This window comes from Centropristis striata, chromosome 17, assembly GCF_030273125.1.
Source record: "Centropristis striata isolate RG_2023a ecotype Rhode Island chromosome 17, C.striata_1.0, whole genome shotgun sequence".
Classification (NCBI taxonomy): domain Eukaryota; kingdom Metazoa; phylum Chordata; class Actinopteri; order Perciformes; family Serranidae; genus Centropristis; species Centropristis striata.
Genome location: NC_081533.1, coordinates 14472164 through 14495195, shown reverse-complemented (window position 1 = coordinate 14495195; position 23032 = coordinate 14472164). Strand labels below are relative to the sequence as shown.

General features: G+C 42.9%; 1 protein-coding gene across 7 annotated transcripts in view; it reads left to right on the top strand.

Annotated features, from left to right (window-relative positions):
• The window catches only part of pcdh7b (protocadherin 7b), a 141808-nt gene that overhangs the window by 48842 nt on the left and 69934 nt on the right, over nt 1–23032 (top strand). For 3 of the 7 annotated variants that reach the window (XM_059354169.1, XM_059354161.1, XM_059354164.1), the window contains exon 2: nt 18263–18482. The exons of 2 other annotated variants lie outside the window; for them this stretch is intronic. In XM_059354169.1, the coding sequence (XP_059210152.1) occupies nt 18263–18482 (220 nt within the window). The remainder of the gene's footprint in view (nt 1–18262; nt 18483–23032) is intronic. 2 more of the 7 variants (XM_059354162.1, XM_059354165.1) reach the window with 1 other exon arrangement.

Below are 23032 nucleotides of genomic sequence, written 5' to 3'. Positions count from 1 at the left end.
GAACAAATACACATTTAGGTCTGCACAATGAAATATTTAATTCTCCAAATCACACAAACTAGAGTAAATGCTACTATAATTAGCCCGTTTCCAGTTCATTGTGTCTCCAGCAACCATAGCGATATCATGTCCTTAGTTTCCTAAACGAGAGATTTGTCCAAGACTAAAGAGAATCTGTACCCAGCAAATGACTGCGGTCGCTTCTCATTTGGCTGTGCAACACTTTAAAACCAGGAATGTTATTTTATTCATGTGGATTCGGGTGGTCTGTTCGCTATCTCTGCCTCTCTGACTTTCTATCTCTCACATCAACCCACCACCCTCCTCCGCGGCCACTCACGGCGATGGCGCTACGAGGGCTTCAGCGAGGGGCTCAAATTAATTTCAACTTGTTAATTCCCTTTGAAAAAAAAAAAAAAAAGACAGCGCAGAAGGGTGATGAGAGGAAGAAGAAGGAGAATTAAAGAAGCAAGCCAGGTCGCTGTTTGAGTTTCTAATTGCCAAGGCCCAGAATGTGACCTACAGATGTGAAATTCCCCACTTGATGAAATATTAACTAGATTGCGGGGCTCGACGGAGATCAGCTGCACTGTATAGAGAGGGAGAGAGACGGAGAGAGAGACACTGGGAGAAGCAGAGGGATGGTGGCATTGCAACTCAACACGGCTGAGGTTGATAGGGTCGTGTAAAGGAATGTGGGAATGAAATGGAACTCATTAGCGGAGAGAGGCGGGGATGACAGGGACCTTTATTCATGTGTGTGCTTAGGCATGTGAGTGTGAAGAAAGTTCCTCCGAGGTATAACATGCGCTAAAGCCTTAATGTGAAACACACCGCTCACCTTATCTGCGGATTTACGACCCAACAAGCCATTCGTCTTTCTCTACCTTGTTAGTATTACGCCTCAGCTCCAAAGTATGGAGATAAGCAGAGCGAGAGACGTGAGAATTAGGGAGTGGATTGAGTATGATGGATGACTCGGTGGGTAATATTCTTGACAGATGGATGAGAAATGAAAAGTTGTCGGTGCTGAAAAAACAAACTCGCTAATGGTGATGATCACATCTGGATGGGCTGGTACCTGGCACATGTCGGTTATGGGGGGTAAAAAAACAACAGCAAAAAAAAAACAATGACAATTAGAACATTTTTTGATGCTTTATTGCTAAAAAGCAAAACATTTTTTCTCATACCGCCCATGGTGACTGCACCCCTGTGTCTGAAACGCTCCATTTTAGCCCCTGTCTCTTTAAGTCCCCTCCTGAAAAATCTGATTGGTCAGCATTTCCATGTCTTCTGCAGATGAACATATTGAAACAACTTCTACAAAATCAGCGTTGTTATGTAGGACCATGCCAGAAATAGAGGCCATTTGCGTTATACATGTGTCTTCAGATGTCACAGCACGATTATAATACCACTGAAGTACCGAAAAGACACAGCAGATGCATCTTGGGAAAAAAAGGACAGCCACTTTACACCCAACGCTCTTCAAACCCCGCTCCCTTGGGAGTGCATGTCAGCGGTTAGAATCACTACAGAGGCAGCTTTCTAACACCTGAAATAATATTCCAAGACAGATTTGCACATTTGCCTCATAGTGGTGTTGTGTTGCATGCTAACAACAACGGCCTCCACTCAGTTTTGGGGTGTATTATACTTAGCTTATTGACTTGTCATTTACGCCTGACCTGCTTTTCATTCTGGCCGAAGAGGAGGACCAGAGGCACAGTGATGGGGCGGAGAGGGAGAGCAGGGGAGGCAAAGTAAATACATAGGGGATAACAGAAACCGTAGCCTTCTAAATAACCACTCTTCCAATGCCCCAAATTCATAATAATGTGGTCTGCTCTGCAGATAAATAAAACACACCCAATTCACTTGTTAGCATAGGAATATGGGCCAAGCGGATGTTTTTTTTCTTTTCTTCCATTAGAGATGTGATTATTGTTGCAAGCTGGAGTGGTTTCAGCTTTTGATTAATTGCAGCCCCGTCCGACTCCCCCGGATGACCTCTACCTCTCGGTTTACACAGGGGGGTTAAAGAGGACCTATTATGCTCATTTTCAGGTTAATATTATTTTGGGTTTCTATTAGAACATTTTTTGATGTTTATTGCTAAAAAAACTTCTTTTTTTTCCTCATACCGCCCATGGTGACTGTACCCCTGTGTCTGAAATGCTCAGTTTTAGCGCCTGTCTCTTTAAGTTCCCTCCTGAAATATCCCGGTCTTCTCTGATTGGTCAGCATTTCCATGTCTTCTGCATCTGAGCTCTTTTGGTCTTTGTACCATACATCATTGCAGCCAGAGAAATAACTATAATACAGCATAGCAGCATTTTCTACCATGCAAATCAATCACCAATATGAGCTTCTAAACCACCTGACGTTAGCATGTAGCTACTGGAATGACTGTAACAGAGTAAAACAAGAAAAGCCAAGACAAACTTCTAAACCAAAAACTAATAAGAATGTCTTCCAGTTGGAATATAATCTGAAAATGGGGAAAAATAAGCAGCATGCGTGACCAGGATTACTGGTTTCCTGATGTTAGCATGTAGCTACATGTAGCAGAAACTGTCGCTTTCTGCCATGACAAATCACCAATAAAAGCATGTGAACAAAAAACTACACAATTCTTATATGTTCCAGCAGGAATGTGATGTGGAATTTTGGAGAATAAGCAACATTAGCGACCAGGGTTACATGTTTCCCTGACCTTAGCATGTAGCTACATGTAGCAGTGCCTGTAACATCAGCAACACTTTCTGCCATTAAAAAAAAAAAATCACCAATAAAAGCTCCTGAACAAAAAAATACTATTTTATTCTTACTTGTTCCAACAGGAATGTTATTTGGCAACTAAGATTACAGATTTCCGTGATGTTAGCATGTAGCTGAAAGTGAAAGTGAAATGACTGTAACAGAGTATAGCAGCACAATTTACCAAAGAAAATCACAAATAACAGCTTCTAAAAAACAAAGTACACAAACAAACAGGTTCCAGCAGGAATGTGATGTGAGATTAGCGGAAAAATTAACTGATTTCCTAGACATTAGCATAAAGCTACATGTAGCAGTGTATGGAATGTAAACACTTGTGTGCTTGAAGCAGATGAACATATTGAAACAGGGAATACTTTTTCAAACAGTTATAGAAAAAAAATATTAGACCACCCTTGTTTTCTTGATAACTTTCTTGATGTTGGTTATTATCAAGAAAACCATGGAAAATGTCTAGATATCAGCTCTTAAATGAAACTTTTCTGAGCTATTTTTGTTGTTATCATCATATTTGTCCAAACAAATGTACCTTCAGTTGTACCAGGCATTAAAATGGACAAGAAATTTAAGAAAAAGGGTGGTCTAATAATTTTTTTCAATGTCTGTAGGTTTACAGAATTATTTGACACATGAATATTGAACATCCGCCTTTGTAACATAAGAAAAAACCCAATATGTCCACTTAAAGGTGGAGCTGCTTCAGCTTTAGATGAATTGCAGCCCGGATCAACTCCCCTCCCCATGACCTCTACCTCTCACTTTACACGGGGGGTTAAATTAGCCAGGCTGATAAGGGCCATCGTTAGTGCGGCGGGGTGCTGTGCCTTGTTACTAGCAGTTTGCTTTGTGAAAAGGTGAATGGGGAGAAAACCTGTTCGGCAGTAACTAGGTGTGGGTTTGGAGAGAGCCCAGTCTGAGGCAAATCCCGGGCATTGTTCTTAGATCAAAGAGAGCGGAAATAGCAATGTAATACGAGCTCAAATTAAATGGATGTTTTGTCTTTTCATGTGACAGCCTCAATTCTGGCCTTGAGTTTTGATGCCGGGCTGTTTCTGTTGTGGCTGGGTGACAGAGGGAGGAAGATAGAGAACGTGAAAGAAGAGGGAAGAAAATAAGAGAGGTGGGAGACAGAGAAACGCAGTGCTCTTCTGTTCTCCCTGAAAATCCACAAGGACGCAGGATATTCATAGCAATCACAAACACACATATCGCTAACCCGACTTTCATGCCTCTGTATTGATCCGGCATCATGGATCCTTGATGATGCTGCATGTGATGCACTGCGCCGTTCTTACCTCTCGTCACTATTATCTGTCACGCCGATGTCACTTTAAATCAATAACCATCTCGGAGTCATTGACCTCCCCCCTCAGCCACACACACACCTCCACCTCCACCACCACCAACACCAGCTCCTTCATGGAGTCAGTGAGCAGAACGGGTTGCTGTCACTGCACAGACTGTGTGTGTGTGTGTGTGTGTGTGTGTCTACACCGTGGTTATCTATCTCCGCTAGCTTAGGTTACTTCAATGCAGCCATTCTTTTCTGTGTTCCCCCTCAAAGCTCCCTGTCCTCTCATTTCTGTCCTTTTCTTGATTAGAAGTACAGAGAGGAGGGGGGGGGGTCATGCATACAGTTAGGTGCTTTCACCTGCACCATGAGGATGGGAAGGAGCGGAGGGGAGGGGGGGCGTATTTTAACGAGACACAGGATCCGTTCCATCTGCTAACCCCGCGCAGCCACCCACTATCCCCCTTCATCTTCTGCCTCCGCTGGCCGTCTCTCTGACGATTCTTTTATTCCTAGGATACCAGCTGCCGGTAAGGTGATAGGTGAAACACACACACACACACACACATTTTTCGGTGGGGATTGATGGCACAGGGGGCATCGGTACACTGGTCCGGAGCTCACCGGCGAGCGGGCACAGGTGTCCGGTAATCATGCCTGTTTGACTTCTCTGTAACCTTTAATTAAAGCGAAAAAAAGATAATATTTTCGGCATTCACCCTGTTTACTTAGTATCTTAACAAAGCGGCTCATTGTTGGGAGCCTCCGTGTAACCTGACCATGTTTTTTCCCTCCTTCGTATTCAATAAGGGGGGAACAGCTTGCAGCTTAGAGGGGACCAGAACAGGGCCAAATTGAACTACGCATGAGTTTCTTTTTGTACTCCTCCTCCAATGTTTATCTGCATTATTTTGACTTATTGGGCACAAATACCAGAGGGAACAAACAAGCTGCACTATTAATTGTGTTTTTCCGACACTCCTGTGCTCCCTTAACAAAGTGCCACTGCAAGCAGAGTGCTGGAGAGCTCGTGACAGTGGGGACCAAAACAACCTGACGCCATTATCAAATTTCCCATTAGCTGCCCCAAAATGGTTGCCCAGTCAACAACTGAGTAATGAGATCTAATAGGGCTGGAGCAGAAAATGAGACCTTAAGAGCACACTCCGGATCTTCTCTTCTTTTTTTTCTGTTCGCTGGGGATGGTGTCAAAGAGAAAGCCAGAAACAGGAAAAGGAAGGATCGTGGAGGAGAGACATTGTTAGCTAAGTGCACTCGAAGAAGTGCCTTGGAGGAGAGGACTATTTTACATGCGGATTAGTGTTCATATCGCCGTCATCAAACAGCGATACGGAGCCTTGATAGACTGTCTGTCTTTGATGCCTTCTGAGGCACGGGGCCTTATCCCTTTCGCCTATCTTCTGCAACACGCTCCTCAAACACACATACACTGATCCAGCTCTTTAGAACTGCTGAGATGGGGAAGATTGGATTGTAAGATGCATGAGCCTGCATGTGTCACTTTTTTTTTGTAAAGTACATCACACGCCTTTCAAAGCAAATATCGGAAAAGGGAACATGTCAGCGTGCAAACAAGCATTCACACTCATCTACCTTCAAACATCACAAGTGATTTTAAGATCTTTAATCTTTAAGCGCAACATATTAAGCACCAAAGGTGTGCATTGAACCCAAAGCAGTTTCAGGCTGATTATGCTCCTGTCACATTTTTCTCACTGTGTCCTTGTTTTTAACTGCAATATATAAGTCATGCACCTCTATGGAGTAAGCACAATTATGGCCAGGTGTAAGGAAACAAAAAAAGGTGCAGTATTAGCTAAAATGCCATACATCATAAAAGCAGAAAAAGCGCAAGTTGAATTTCTTTGTTGATTTATTTTACAAAAAAATAGAATAAAATAAAATACATACAGCAATTTTCCATGTGCCCACAAGTGTTACACATACTGGGGGGTAAATGGGGGGGTCCACGTGCTATACATATTAAACTATTTACACTTTTATATCCCCTACTTACAACCCCTCTTGTCCTCTCCTCTCTGATCTGTGTAAAGAGCCTGAAGTTCTGTCAAAGATTTACTGAATTCTTGTCACGACTGTTGGTTTTCATCCGAGTCATTCATTTTTCTTGTACTGAGGAGTGCAGATTTTAATGTTGTTGTTTTTTTTTATACTTTTTTTTTTTTTTTTAAAGAAACTGGTTTTGTGCAAAGGCTTTATGTTAAACGCCACATGTAGAATAAAGTTTTTTTGAAGAAATATCATTATTTTAAGCTAAGATTTGCTTATTTTTTCCTGATAGAAGCATTTATCACACATGGTTAATTTAAGGGCTGTCTGAAATTTGAAAGAAAGTTTCTAATTTCGTTTTCGACAGTTTCTGGCTATGATAAATTCTGTATTTTAGGTGGGGTTTTTTTAAAAGATAACACGCCTTTTAAACCCGTGGGCATGTTCTGTTGGGTTCAAAAATGAGTGTTCACCTACCTTTCAACATCACACATGAATTCAAGATATTTCATTTTTTTTAGCACCACACATAAAGCCCCACAGCACAGGTGTGCATGTTTAATGCTCCCAACACAATCCCTCCTCTGCTGCTGAATGGCTGCATTGTGCTCTTGGGCTACTTCATTTTGCATTCCTACGTCAGACAAAATGAACACTGTCGGCTGAAAAAAAGACAGAAAGAAAGAAAGAAAGTCAGAAAAAAGCATGCCTTGCCACTCTCCCCCCTCCTCCCTCCAACACTATTAAATTTTTTGTTATGTTTTCCACTTTGGCCCCCTGGTGAAAATAACACATGGGGATTGTCTGGGCCTGAGCCAAACACACATAAATTTCAATATTAATTTGGTCGGCACCTCAGCAGCCTCCCCAGCTTCCTAATCTCCCGCCGCATATCTTCATTATCTGAAAGTGTGCTTTCATCTTAATTCCATTTTCATCCATCAAACGTCGGGGAGGTTTGACCTTGCGTGATCTCGACAAAGATAGCGAGGTAGGGAGGGAGCGGGTGAGAGCGACAGAAACTGGAGATAGTGGAGAGAGAGGGAAGTTGGGAGATAAGAGGCCGAATTGAGATGATGAACGAGGATGGAGCGATGTGGGGGGGGGGTTACATCTTCAATGCCAAGATTCTAGCTCTGTTAAATGTGCGAGTAAGTGTGTGAAGCCATTCCATTTCTCATAATCCTCATGTTGCACCAGCAGAGTGCTAGCGACTGCACACATCTCCTTCAATTCCTCTCCTCTCCTCTCCTCTCCTGCCGCTCTTTATTCATTCCTTCACTCACATTGCCTTGGGCTTTTTTCCCATCCTCCTTCATCCTCTCCCTTCTCACCGTCAGTTTATTTATCCTGACATTAGGGTTTAATTACTCATTTGTAATAATTGTTTTCCTAATTGTTTGGATCGTAATTGTCTTATGCTTCTGTTGTCGGGAACAGGTGGTGGATGGGACCTGTAAGGGAAGTGTGTGTAAGTGATATGATCAGGATGTACAGGTTCAAGGCAAAGACGCGCCACCTGGTGGTGCTATCCTAATGAAATGAGGGTGATTCTAAATATGACACACAACGGACAGACGCTACTTATCCCACTTGAATGATACATGCCTGCATGATCATACTGAAATAGAACGCCTCATTAGCAGATAAGCTGGATATGCTCTCTAACCTCCCCCCCAATCTATCTCTCTTCTCTGTTTTGCCTGTTTGGATGGCAGCCCTGATCCCCTAAATGCAGGTTATCTGTCATCAGTGACTCAGGATGGTAAATAAAGCATCATTTATCTTTTTTTTCTGTCTCTTTCTCCCTCCCTTATCTCAGTCTTTCTTTATCCTTTTCTCCACAAATCTGTCTATCCCCGCAGATCCTATCACCGCCTCTCTGCGTTGACATTCATTTCCTTAGATATAGCATTTGAAGGCTTCTAAATCTCCCATCTGCGCTCGCATTGGGACAGGTAGCAAAACAAGTGAGCTGCTGTTTCTCATATCCGTCGTGTGCATCTCTGGCATTTGGCTGCTTTGGCTCCGTTGATGCCATGTCATGCTTTCTGCTGACACCCAGACCTGTGTCACAACAAGCTAACGTTAGCGGCAGCCTCAGGCTCGTCACAAACTGACAGTAGTGGGCCGTTGGTCAGATGCAGCCCTGCCACCGCAGTGATGGATCCCCACACATGACACCTAGACCCCCCCCCCTCCCATCGTCTATGCCAGAACTGGGAACCTAAGCTGATGGCAGGTTGACATGTGAAATGACATGACAATGCCAAAGACATGACACACACACATTCATTTTCACTCAGATAGACAAGAGGCACTTGCACGCCTGAGCGCGCACAGAGCGACTTCTCACATGCACGCTGAACGGTGTGCCATTCAGATGCCCCGTGCACAGACGAGTTCGGAAAAAAAGTAGGAAACGCGATCTGGAGATTTCGCAGGCAGACTGTATGTAAGCAACACCAGGGTCAGGGTTTTGGTTGACACTCTTTCCCAGCGTCTGCCAGCGCTTGTGTCAGCAGCAGTGGCTCTAACACGGCGACACAGGAGAAGGCCGCATCCATTCATAATGAGAGGATGTAACATAATTCACCACTGACAGACGCGGATGTTGCTTCGGAAATCCGCAAAAATGTACCACAGCATAAACGCAAATACATTAGTAATTTGCCCGACAATGACAAGCCTGCATTTATGAATTATGAAGCCTCCATGTATATCGTTTTTTTTTATTCATGTCCTTTTTAGCCGCATGCTATCAGCTACATGACACCAGGCTGGCTGTGATGGGTTCCTGCGGCCCGGCAGAAAAGCAGCAGAATCCCACAAAGGGTGTTATTTGTCAGCTCGAGGCTAATCCACTGCCACTCAACATCCCCCAGACTCATCCCCACCCCCACCCCATCAACCACTAAAAAACTTCTCCTTTGCCATTCAGAGCAGGTCAGGGGTTGGGCTAAGCTTCTGAAGATGTTCAAACGCATCCCCCCTGAATAGTATCTCTGTTACACCAATGGCCTAATCCGCCACTTGAAGAGCAATTAAAAGTTTAGCCCAGACTTTAAGAAAGTAACCATGTGTGATCTTTTTTTTCTCTACATTTTTTTTTTCTTTCCTTGCTGCGGGTCTGTCTCTCCGGCAGCGCGCATGGGGTGCATGCTAATAGGAATGTGCTAACTGTGGCACTCTTCCAAAGGCATTCCAAACACACTGGGAAAAGACTAAAGGGGATGTGGATGAAGGAATAAAAAGAGAAGAGCTTGGTATGCAAGGATCACCCGCTTTCTCATTTCCTTATCGTCTTTTTGTTCCTTTCTTACACTCTCTCCAACTTTTGCATCATTTTTTTTATTAATTCCCACTTCCTTTTTCCGAATCCAAAGTGATTCCCAAGGCCCAAGCTCTTCGACTAAGAATTAATCCCTTCAGAGTTCTTTCCGAGGACAGTTTGTGCCTAGCAACAACTGTTTATGGCGCAACCCCAACCATACAATAGTCGGAAGCATCGGGGAGTTCATGTTTTCAGTTTCCTGCTGTCTTTTTCGGCTTTATTGAATAGTCTTTTCTTACTGGAGCACATATATTTATACAGCTATTTCTTGTGCCAAAGAGTGCAATAAAGGGTCAGTAAAGACTCAAGAGAACAGCAGTGGACAAGCGCTGAAGGACGTTTGATTGATCCGTGCGCGGTCAGATCATAAAAAGACCACATGGTAAAATGGAAGGGTAAAAAAACTACTCACGGTTTCAAAGATCGACAAGAGAGTGCTAATAGCATCATCAACTCTTAACGAGGCGGTGTGCTGTGTTGCCCATAATGTCTGCACCTCCTCTAATAAAAGTATTTTTAAAGGTGTTTAAAAAATGTTATTACCAAGCTTTGGACCCATGTGGATTGTATGACCTCACAGCTCCCTGACATGATTTTAAATGAAAGATTGGCATTCAAATACATCAGTCTAATCTCTTATTATCTTCCAATCCATTATTGTGGGCACAGTAAAGGTGGAGAACAGGCAGCTGGGTGCCCTTGTGAGATTGGCTGTCAAAATGGATGTGAAAAACAACTTTTTTTTTCATACTCAGCAGACTAGAACAAGAAGTAGAAGGGAGAAAAAAAACACTCTTTGCATCTTTGTTGACTCAGAAGATAATGTTGGAAAAATCAGGCACTGAACTCGGAGAGGTCCTTTTATCTCGGCTTTGCTTTTTTCTTTTCTCCTGGAGTCTTGGGTGTTCTTTGGAAATGTTACCCCGGTTTTTCTCCTCTTCATCCTGAGTGACCTGGGAGGAATGTGTGCGGAGGAGTGAAGCTTGAAGAAGAAGGGGGGAAACGTGGGGAAGTGAAGAGGAGCACTGGAGCTTGACAGGGCCAAAGCCATCAGTCAGGGTAGAACATGATACCTGAGACTCAGCAGGCGGTTGCGCTAACAAAGCTGCAGCCAACGACTCCGCCAGAATTCCCACAACTTACTCGGCCCTGACAAAAACCCTTTTTGAAAATCCCCGTCCACATTCAGCCTACCCTCACCCATGGCCACAGGCATTATGTTTTAAAGTTGTCCATCCATCCCATTCTCGTAAACGGGATATCTCAGCAGCACCTGGAGAGTATTTCTTTCAATTTTGCACAAATGTCCACTTGGACCCAGGGATGAACTGAATCGATTTCGGTGGTCAAGGCCATGTCCCATTCTTGTAAAGGCACGAAAATGTCTTCAAATTGGCACAATCATCTGCTTGGACTCAAGATTAGATTTTAGTGGTCAAAGATCAATGTCCATGACCTCACAAAAGGCAATAACTGAAGAATTCATACATAATCCCAAAGTTTAACCTCACTGTCACCTCATAATGTTTAGCAAAAAAAACTTTTTTGGCCATTATTCAACCATGAAACTGTAGATAGATAGATCACAGTTGCTCAGAGTGCCGTGCACAGGCCAATTGGCTGCCCTTAGAAGCTTATGTGCGTAACATGAAATGCATACAATCTATTTAAAAATTTCACTGTGCATTTCAATACTTTAACTCAAAGCTTCTAGCTTACATTTAATACACTTCTTGGCTACTGCGTCAAACTGGCACCCCTAACAAGCATCTGTCAAGTTCGGAATGACTACTTGTAGAAAGCTACTGGTTGCATGGCAACTAAATTGGCACGCATTCGATCAACTCTGTGATCCTCTGTGCTGCAGGGTTGAAAATGTGTGTGAAGCATCCACGTTTTACCAAAGAAAATACTCTTAATAGCTTTTATTTAACTCCATCACCAAGTCTTCACTACATATATTATACCAATCTGGACGGACGTAGATGTAAACTGAACCTTGACTGGTTGGTGAAAGCGTACAACTGCAATGCAGTAATTGTAGTTTTTGACTACAACCAAGCAGCAGTGTTATGTGCTTAGCGTAGCTTAGCATAGTAATTAAGTGCAACTGAGCAGCACCCAAACAGAACCTGAAGCCACTCTGATCAGATTCCAATTGATTTACAGTCAGACATTCACCTTGAGGGCATTTGTCTCATTTATCGCTTCAGCATCAGTGTATCTCATGATCTTTTTAATCCACCAGTACTGGAATTACAGCAAGCTCAACCTGCATTTGAGCTTTGCAAACCAAAGCAGCCCCGGTTGGGTTAAAGCAATTTAAGATCCCAGCAAGTATGTTGTTTGGTGTACCGTGGCTATTTGGCACTTTCTGCGCGTCTCAGGTGGCGTATCGCAGGTCGCTGTCTGGTTGCCCATTAAAAATGAAACACAGCTTCTTAATTACCGACTGGCACTTTTGGCAATCATGGTTGTACTCATGTGTCACCCCCTTCTCTCCCACTCTCTCCAAGTCTCTTCCCCCTCCTGTTTGACTGGCCTCTTTATCTGCTTCTCCATCTCACTTACTCATACTCTCCTCTCTGTATCCCTCCATCTCTCTTGGTTGACTGCAATAAGACACTAGCCCTGCAGTTTATGTTTACTCCCCTTGCCCCAAGTCCTGCCCAGCCACAATTACTTCCTGTGGTTCACGGTAGTGGGTCACTGCCATCCGCCAAAGGTATTTACAGCTGAAATTACACACACTGTGTTTCCCAAGCAGACCTACCTACACCGTTCCATTATCCTTCACTACGTCCGGAGGCTCTAGTGAAGGTGGGCTTAATTATAAAACCAGACATCCAGGGAGAACGGGTTCAAACTTCTTCTTCTCGTGGATGAGGAGTGGCAGTCGAGCATAAACACAGCCCCCATTGTGTGTCCATGTACTGTATCACGAGTGACATTAGGCACGCCAAATTGGAAAATGATTGGATTTCTGATAATGAAAACTTTTTAGGAAACTACTTGACATTGAAGCTATTGTGTAGCCTTAACTAATGTGCCTTGACTAGTGCCATTGATCAGAATAACTCAGAGGTTTCATGCAGAGGCAGAGGCTCTACACAATGAGTTTTTCAAGGTTTGCTGGGAGATAAAAGAAAATGTGAGGCTTAAACAGAGTGCTGCTGACAGCAGCTCAACATTTAAATTGGAGGGGGGTCGGGCAATTGAAAATCAAATTCAAGAGGTCACACATTATTGACATGAGTGGCACGGCCCTATTTTTATTGGCTCTAGCCCTGCTTGAGTCAGGCAGCCCCCATGTGTTTCCCCTTTAGCGTCCAGGAAATAGGCCGGGCCAGGCTTCGGCCAGAGCTCCCAGCAAACCTGTGGCTTGTTTGCATTGTTCATTTTTTGGGATGACGGATTTGCTCAATCACCCGTGGCTGTCACAGCTGGCTTTCAATCACAGGCGCACCCCTAAAGAGGCCCTATGAAAACGGGTCCCGGCATCTGGTAAAAATAAAAACGCAAGCTAGTGCTAACTTGTAATGAAAGCCATACATAGAAAGCTTTGCCACTTTCTGGCAGGACACAGCATGGGGGTTAGCCGTTTACTTCATGCTTGGTTTTCAGGGTTAAAGTGTTGAGGTGTAGTTTTATAAATTTTTTTATGGATTTATAGTTGTACCTTGGGCTACTACTAGAACATATTTACATGCTTTAATATATTTTAAAAAGCATTATTTTTTCATACTGTCTGTCTGAATATACCTGTATTCACTATCTGCCTGAAATGTTACATTTTAGTGCCTGTCTGTTTAAGACCCCCTCCTGAAAAAGCCAAGTCTGCTCTGAATCTACTGAAAATTTCTGCACCATCATTGCAGCTGGGAAATGATTGTAACAGCACATTTTTACTGATATGAAATATAGTTGTGTCACAACATTTTGGAAAACCTAAAAGCTAATTTAAACGGTTTAAAACAGTGTTTGAATTTGGGCTTTGTGCATTTCAGTGTTTTTCATCGTTTGAGTGTTTTGATACTTTTCACAGTATTTATATGGCACCCAGAGCGGCTTTACTATCACAAAAGACATTTCACTTTTTACAGTATGGGACCTTTAAAATGACCTATCACATAATAGATAGTCAATAAACTGAACCTTCTCTTTAGGTCACTGTTTAGAAATAATGTGGCTCTCCTTTAAAATGAAATGGGACTGGGGTCATGACATTTCAGTGTGTTTGTGTATGAGTATGTGCACTGCTAGATTGATTGGCAGCTGAGTGGACCATGAGGGCCAGGAGGTCAGGGTTGGAGGTAGAGCGACCAGCATCAAAGGCCATGTACCCAGTCAGGCTTAACAAAGTCACCGGGTCTGAAAATGACCAGTATCTGGTGAGAAGGGGTCAGCTTTGTGCCATATGACAGCATGGACAGACAGCGAGGGGAACGCTTTCACTGTGACACCCACAGCCTGCTTTTATTTCTCACAATGTAGAATTTCCCTTGCCATCGCTCATGCATTAAAGTATCTTCAGGGCAGCAAAACCCCAGCCGTCAACCCTGATGGTGTGTGTATGTGTGTGTGTGTGTGTGTGTGTGCATGGCAGATAATTTTGTTAATTTTTCCCTGTGGTTTGGCCATGTGACAAGCCCCCAAATTGTTCTCTATTGAAAGAGAGAGAAAAAAGCATTGGTTGTGACAGCCATATGCGATTTCACATGACATGTTGGACAATTCATTTTTCTTCCTGGCTACTTCGGAGACACACACCTAGACCTACACACACACACACACATGCACAAACATAAGAGAAAAATGACTAAGAAAGAATTGCTTTTTATTTTATTCATTTATTTAAAAGACACAGAATGAAGAGAGCGAAGGTCGCTGTGCAGACGGTGGTTGCTGCAGATTCTAATCCAAAGCCTCCGGCGATCTCTGCATGAACTCCATTTCTGGTCTGCAAACAAATTAGCTTTTTTCTCTCTCTTCTATCTTGCTCTCCCTCCAGTGAAAATAAGGGGAAATTCAGGTGAATAAAATCTATTTGTTCATTTAACTTTTTTTTCCCTTCCCGTCAGCTTCTTTTCTCTCTCCCAAACTCAATTTTCCCTCGGTGCTCGCCTGCTCGAGTGTTTCTTTTCTTTGCGACGGGTTCGGCAGCAATTCATTAGGCAACAGTCGTTTAATTTGTATCATTAGAAAACCGTGTTTCCCAAGGAGTATGGTACTCTACTAAATCTGATACAGACAAAGTAGGGTTTTTTTTTTCGACCACACACAAGCTGTGGGATTTCTTAACACACACCTCACACCAAACAAGTGTTTCAGAGAAATAAAAACAAACAAACAAACAAACAAAAAAACATGGTTTAATATCTGAGCATCTCTTCAAGTGTTATTACACTTATAGAGCGCTGTTCTCCTTCTGGGCCTCGATTTTAATTATGCAACAAATGTTTGACTATCCAAGTGAAATTTGCATGAATATTTATACCAATTCATTTGTTGAGTGTTGATTGTAATTACATGGAAACATGATTTATTGCCAAGGTGGCTGTGCTAGCCAGCCAGCCAGAGAAAAAGAAGCGGGCGGAAATAAAAAAATTAATGCAAATTTCCACACAGGCATACACAGCAAAAGGAAGCCCAGTGGATTGTGGGAAATTTCATTATCAAAAAGAGAATATTTCACAGTATGTGCCTGGCAGATCTTCAGGGGTGCTTACAGTAAGTGTATCAGGATGATTAAATAACAAAGAGGTTCACCTTCCTATGGTGACCTGTCAACACTCACTGACAATGTCCCTTATATCTGCTTCATTTGTCACCCTTTTTCTAAAGATGTAGACACATTCACGCATACCAAATATCACAGACAAGATAAGAGCTTGACATGTTTTGGCGCGTGCCTCTCAGATCGGATGACGCTGTTTGGATGGGAATTGGATAGATTTACAATCTAAAGATGCAGTTACCGATGACAGATAACTGATAAGAGATTTCACTTCATCAAGTGAGACAATCTGGGAGCGAGTAGAAAGAGATGGAGGGAGATAGCGAAAGTGTTTGGGTATTGGCCGTGTTTAATATCCTCATGATGGATGAAGAAATGATAGAGATATTCTTTGCCTGACCAGTCCTATTGTGCTGAGATTGGCTAATATTTAAGTATAGTAGAATTAGCATACTAGTTATCTAGCCATATATTATTTAAGCACTTATTTCTTCATCTAAATGCTCTTAGCACAGCAGAGGAAAGCAAATTGCTATTGCTTAGTGACAACTTTGTTGAGCTTTCTCTCTTTTCTGTAGTATGAAAGGTTGGTGGAATTAGCAAGCTAGCTGGCTAACTAACTAGCCTTTTAGCTGCTAAATGAATGAAGCAACAACAAAATACTAGATCACTCTTATTACATTGTAAGAGAGCATTGCCCTCTCCAGATGGGTGACAACTCATTTTCTGTTACTATTTCAGTGTGAAAGCATGGGGAAATTAGCAAGATAGCGAGCTAACTAGCCTTTGCTAAAACGCTAGTTAGTTCCTTTGCTAAATGACTGAAAGTTCATATCTGAATGTTATATACACACGCTCACAACTTAGGAAAACACATTGCAATTTCAACATGAGCCAAATTAGTTCAGCTCCTTTTCTGTAACCAGTGTAGCATCAAAGCATGAATTGCTAACTAGCAGACAGCTAGCTAGTTAGCTTGCTTTCATGCTACACCGGTTACAGAAAATTAACCCAAAAGCAGAATGGTGGCAGGACTGGGTCTTATGCGCCCTGTGCATCACTCCCCACTGCTACGATACACGTAGGCCTAACTTCTAAGACGGACTAGGACGCAAACTAGCTAGCTGCCAAAAGAGTAAAACTGAATTTAATGCTTCATCCACACAGCTTAGGAAAGCACATTGCTATCACCAGATCACATAGGTAGCAAATAAAATAACACCACAGAGGGAGGAGGGGGGAACAAAAGCAAAAGAGCAGGAGCACAAGTGATGAAGTCCAGCAAGAAGCAACACAGGCAAGCTCTGACTGTGTTTGTGTGTAATTAATGAATGGCATTAGCCATTTGTTATGCCATTTATTCTGGTAATGACCAAGCCTGTTCTTTCATTCCTCGCCTCATGCTCATTCTCTCTCTTTCATCCCGCCCCCCCCCTTTCTGCCATTACCTTTGTACAACGCTCAGACAGGGATTGAGAGATGTAGAGGGGAGGAAGGGAAACAGACTGAGACAGTGAGCAAGAGGCCTCCGCTTTAATGACATGCTCTGTTACTGCTTAACTCAGGACACTGTTCAATAATGTGTTAGAGCAGGCTACACTTATTGGCAGCGTGAACCCACAGCTCATCGAGGAAAAGCTTTTCGTGCTCACATGCAACAAGTAGGTGTCCCTGTTTGTTTGCACTCGTCTTTCACTGCAGTGTGGAATTAGACTTCCTGCAGAAGTGGATGCTTCTTCACCTTGTCCTGCTTTTAGTGGGCAAAGAAACAAGTGAATGAGGCTGGTGCATTCTTACTCCTTGGCTGTATTTAACGCACAGGTTTAGCCAGTTTACAGGTCGCCTTGGTCCCCTGAGCTCCAGACAAGCTTGTGAAAGATTCCCTTTGTACAGCCAATGTCCTTGTAAGAATGTCTTCCTATTGATAGTTTTCAGGGTGAGAAAAAGGCAAAAACTTGTTTTTGGTGACAAAGGGTCTTTGTTGGCTATTGTGATAGAGCTGATTATGTTGAATTTTTGAGGTCAGGGAAGAGACATCACAGCTAGCTTGGTCAGCAGTTGTGTCCTTAAAGGGAGAGTTCAGATTTTTTAATGGGGTTATTTGAGGTACTTCTCAGCTGTCAGTTTTTAAAGAAGAAGGCAGGAGTAAGCAGTGTACTGCTGAGAATGAAGGCAGCAGCAAAGCAAATTTAAGCTCCCTAATAAAAAGCCCATCTCAAAAATTCACTGTTTTATTGTACGTTTCATTTAGAATATTTTCATGGCTTTACCTTGCTGTCAGACGGCCGTTTTCGACAGAGAATTGATTGAGAATTGCTCTTTGAAAAGTTACCAGACTCCTTTGAGAAAAACAGTAATTTTACCTTGAAGAACATGAAAGTAGATGGTCTGCTACTACCTTGATTGATTAGATAGATTGTGTAATTGTGTGACAAAGGTTCTTTAAAGGGTGAGTTTTGATTTACTATAATCACACAATAACACAAACAACCTATCTGAACAAGGCAGTGGTAGGCCAGAAAGGTAAAATTACTTTTTTTTTTTTTTAAAGGGGTCTGGTGGCTTTGAAGAAAGTTTAGATAATAGCATCAGTTCCCTGATGTAGAATACTGTCTGATGGCAAAGTAAAGCAATGGAAATATTCGTAATGTGGCATACACTTAAATAATATTGCTTTATTTATTCTGGCCTTTTTTAAAGGGGGCTAAAATAGGTTTTGCTGCTGCCCCTGTCCATATTAGTGCATTGCTTTGCTTCTGTGCCAGAACTCCTGACCGCTTTTCCAAACTGGGGGCATGTTGACTTCCATCTACTGTAGGTAATACACTTACTATGGATAAATACCTCATATAACCCCACTTTAGAAAACCCAAACTATCCCTTTAAAATCTCTGTAGTATACTCCTACGACTCCTACTGGCTCCTTCCCCTTGCCCTTTTTTTCTATTTCTTCACCTGACCCGAAATCCCTTTCCAAACTCCAGAGGATCCAACTCCCTAGTTGTCGTCAAAGCATTAAAAAAGAAAAGAAAAAGCAAAACAGTCCCTTTTATAGTGACCCCCGGCCGTTTGGTTTCTCTTGTAGCCGTTTCGCCGAGTGACCTTCTCGGTGGTGAGCCAGCCCCAGGACCCTCACCAGCAGGGATCGCTGCAGAGCTGCTACGACAGCGGCCTGGACGAGTCGGAGACGCCCAGCAGCAAGAGTTCGTCGGGCCCCCGGCTGGGCGCCCTTCCCCTGCCCGAGGACAGCTACGAGAGGACAACGCCGGATGGCAGTGTCGGTGAGGCAGAGCACATGGAAAATGGTAGGGGCAAACACTAAAGGAGATTAAGAAAGCGTTAAGATACAGGAAACACACACGCACATACTGCCTAGAGCATTCACGCACAGTAGCACGTCCGACGGTAGAGAGGCTCAGAAACATACAAAAACATGTGAGGTTCTGTTAGTTTTAGTCATCAAGTAGACACTTCTTTAGGTGTTTTTGCCTCGAAGACTTTTCAGGTGTGATGTGGTGTTGAGGTTGTGATGTAGAAGCTGATGTTGCGACTTTTATTAAATCTAAAGCCCATCCACAAATGTACATCATGTGAAGACGGGGTGTGGGATTTATTATAAAACCTATGGTTCTGTTTCAGAAACACCAGGCTTACTTGATCAAAGGTGCTACACGAGGGAATGTATGTAACAGACATATTCTTTAAGATCAACCCCTTTCAGGCTGTCTCTCTCCTTTTAGTTTCTTTTCTTTACAATTCCTCTTGACTTTCATTCGTCATCTAGGTTTCCACTTGACTGAGGGTAGATCTCTGCGTATTCTTTGAGACGGAGTAAAGGATAAGTAGCAATGGGGGGTTAATACTCAACTTGAATTGTTTAGAAGCCATACAGATATCTGCTGTACTGATTCGCAGTGCGTGCTGGCTTGAGGCCCATATGAAGGATTTTATTTTTCGACATTTAGGAGATGTAGCTGATGTTTTGTAGGTTGTAATGTAAAAAAGACTGCAGTCTAGAGAGAGAGTGAGTGGGAGCAGTGGAAAAAGAGCCTATTGTAAAGGCAGTCCCTGGGTACTGTACTGCATCTTCCCTTGCAGAACCTCCTCACAGCTAGCTCGAGCTACTTCCTTACCAAGACCAAAATATGTGTGAGTGTGTGTATCAGGGTGTGCAGTGAGAGATGGGGGTAATGGTCCCATTCATAGTCTCGGAGTCTGAGGCGATGCTTAACAAGGAGGAGCTGTCTTGAGAGTGCTAAGCCTAAGTGCAGAGGCTTCCCCACTGCAGCTTAGGATAAGGATATTCAAATGGCTTAAAGATTCACATCCTCTCTTTTTTTAGATGGAGTTGTTTTAGAGATGATGTCTTAACTTATCTCAGATCAGTTGAGTCAAAATAATGTGACACTGTATCCACAAGGTGATCCTTTAGGGGACACCTGAGAGGGTGAAATGTCTAGTTATGGGTTCGCAATGACCCAAGACAGCAGATAGAGAGTCAGACAGATGTGCACATCAAACAGGCAGGTGCCCACAGTGAGCGTTCTCAAATTTTAGCCTTAATGCAGATTAAAAAGGATTTGAACCACTTTAATGTGAGCTGATAGGACTACCTTGTGGATACTTAAAAATCTGCTTTTTTCAGACAATAGGCACCAGTTTGCTGGCCAAATTAGACCAATTTAAAAGACTCATTTCATTTCTGTTTAAAGTAATGGGATGGGGACACCTCACAGCAGAGAGCAGTTAAATGAAAAGTGGGATCAGCCTGCCAATCAATTCCACTTTGAGAATAAACAAATCTGCATAAACAGTGAAAAAATAGAACAGAACAAAATGTTGACCAATGTAAAATAGGGCTGGGTTTTAAAAAATACATTTTCCAATTCAGTGGAATTATCTTACATCGATTAATACAATTCTGAGACTGATCTTTTATTATGTGCCTTTTCCCTGTGGATGTAAAACCATTAAACCCATTAATGTGCAGATGTGAAATGTAGCGTTGCAACTTCACTTGAGTCGGCAGAGAGAGTCGCCACAACAGCTGGACATCCAAAGTAATGGATTCATACCTGAATTCTTAATGTTATATGTATTTTTAATCATGTGCAATAAGGGAAAGGTCTGGGGCGGCAAACTCTGATTGGCTATCTGACTATCAGAGGCGGGACGTTATGCTTATTTATTATTTTTTTAGTTTAGGGTATGACTGTATTTCTGAATGTGTATTGGGGTTTTGTGTATTTAGCCTACTTTTACTAATTCTACATGCCACCCCCGAAGACTTCCCGTTAGAACTGTTAGAGGGTTCTTTGTGCAATTTCCAACATAAGTTCTCTGACTTTAAAATCCCAAAAAAACAAATAGTTGTCTGCGAATCGGCTTCAAATCGATTTGGGAAATCTGGGCATATAAAACATTTTACAATTGGCACATTGACCCCAAATATGCAGTAATTTGATTCCACATCAATTCTGTCTGCAGCGCACAGATGTTGTTAATTCTCCTTTTTTTCTCCACAATTTCGGAGAATATTTTTGCAAAGTATGCTGGAGCTTGAGAGAAGATTTGTTGGAGGAACGGAGTCAAGGTCAATTCATGAATCAGTCTCCATCCAAGAGAAACAACATGCTCTGCTGCAGCTCGCTATCTTTGGTGAGATCAGCTCAACTGGCGTGTGTGTCTGTGTGTGTGTGCGTGTGTGTGTGTGGATGGAAAGGCAGCTGTACAAGTGACTGCATGTGAATATTGGCCTGTTTTGTTCAACATATTGTTTTCAATCTCAAAGCAACCCCTGAATCTCTTGCAGCACATTTATACAATGCAGAAATATTACTGTTTGTACTGTGAGGAGATTCAATCTGAGGCGAGGCAGGCAGCGTGGTGGCCCTGTGGTCTGAGAGGCTGTAATTGGTCTAGGTCCTGTTGTTCAATCCCAGAAAAAAACAGCTATATGCTTCCTGTTAAAGTGTCCTTGAGGAAGACGCTGAGCCCCTACTTGCTCACTTATGCTAGGTCAGTGTGGATAAGGGCATCAGCTAAATACCTAAGTGTAAAGTAAATGCAATCATCTAAGGTTAGGGCAAATATTGGCAAAGTGCTTCAGCCTCTTGAGGGATGCTAACTACAGTCATTAGCACTCCCCCTTGTGTTGTAGCCGGAGCACACAGACACACCATCAGCACTGTTTTATATGAAGCCTAAGCCCTTTTGTAAAATGAGGGAGTTATGAGGAAAAAGGGAGAACAAAAGTTAGCAGATGGCTTGCTGTGGTGCTCGAGCGTTAGCGTGGGCACCATTAGCGACAGGTAATTGCAGGCATTTATGCATGTAATGTGAAGCCGATTCAGGTTTTTTTTGTCAAACGGAAGACCAGAAAAAAGCAGTGAAAGGCGAAGAGAATGTGTGTGGATGAAAGCAACCGGAGTCAATTAAAAACTGTGGTAAAACCTCGACCTTGGGGCCGGAGTGTCAGTTTGCAAACAGCATCTGAGGATTTGATTTTTTTTTTTGTTTTTCCCATTCAACAGTTACTGAGTCATGTTTGATTGCCATTGTGTCAGGGTGAAAGCGGACAAAGGCTCGCGTCCCTTTTTGATTCCGTGCCTTTTCCATCTCTAACTTGCTTGTTGTCAATCGATGTTCGCACAATGTGCAGGAACAATCGTCCTCCACCGCAGCTGCTCGTCTGTCTCACACATGAATATATGCACACACACACACACACACATACAGGCGCGCAGGCATCCGTACTAACACGGACCCAGACAAACACGCAGTCTGTTTCTCACTCTCTGCCTACCGCTCTTGCACAGATGTGCCGAGGGACCATGTTTTCTTTTCCTCATCTCCTTCATCAAGGTCAGGTTTCGAACTTTATTATTTTCTATTGGTTGACTTCTTTCCATTGGGAGTGTCAAATAAAAAAAACAACAACCTCTCCATCCAAAACAGATTCTTCCAGAACCGTCTTAAAAACAGGGAGTGCTTGGGTCATCGCGGGAATATGAACACATTCTTGACCCAATCCACACATGCACAAACTCTCACACAAGACTCCTCTGTAGTTTCTTCTTCACAGACGCTGTTTCAGCAGCTTGAGAGACAGTCAAAAGCAGCATGTCAGGAACCTATGAGAATTTGGCCCAATCTTCACAGATGTTTGTGAATTTGCTCAGTTCAACAGCGCACAAAAAATTCAATTCATCGTCTTTAGAACAAGAAAAACAACAATTTTACCATAAACTTGCACAGCACAGAGCCCCAGTATATTGCTCAACTATGGCATTCGGTACATTTTGAAGTCTTGATCTTTTGATGCACAGCTGGGCCCCTCACTTATTCATAAGCTTACCCCGGTGCTCATCAGATATTCATAAACGCTGAGTGTTTGGAGTCAAACACCCGATTAGGCCGTTATGGATGTCAAAGAGCCCTTCCAGATGCACGGCGTTATCGGTGGGTCAAAGACTGGTGCTCTATTATTGATCTCCACATCGCCAGGGGGGGCCAGTGGATTTTTCAATTTTTTACCGTGTTAGTTCAAGTACACCTCAAAATAACATGCTTCCACATTGCCCTTTCATCATGAGTGAGGAATCTGAGGTGTGCAAAGTGTTTTCATATGAAACCTCCGCTCCGATGTGAACAGCTCCCGGCACTGAAGATGTAATATCATTGTTCAGTAGATCAGTGCAGCTATGCCGTGTGCTGTGCTTGTTGCGGGAGGTCACGCTGCCAAGGATTCATCCTATTTCATCCACAGTGTGAATCATTATATAGGGGCCGTTTTGTAGAGGAAATGCTAAAGTGACAGTTTAACCTTTTACTTTTGCTTCACCTACTGTCATTC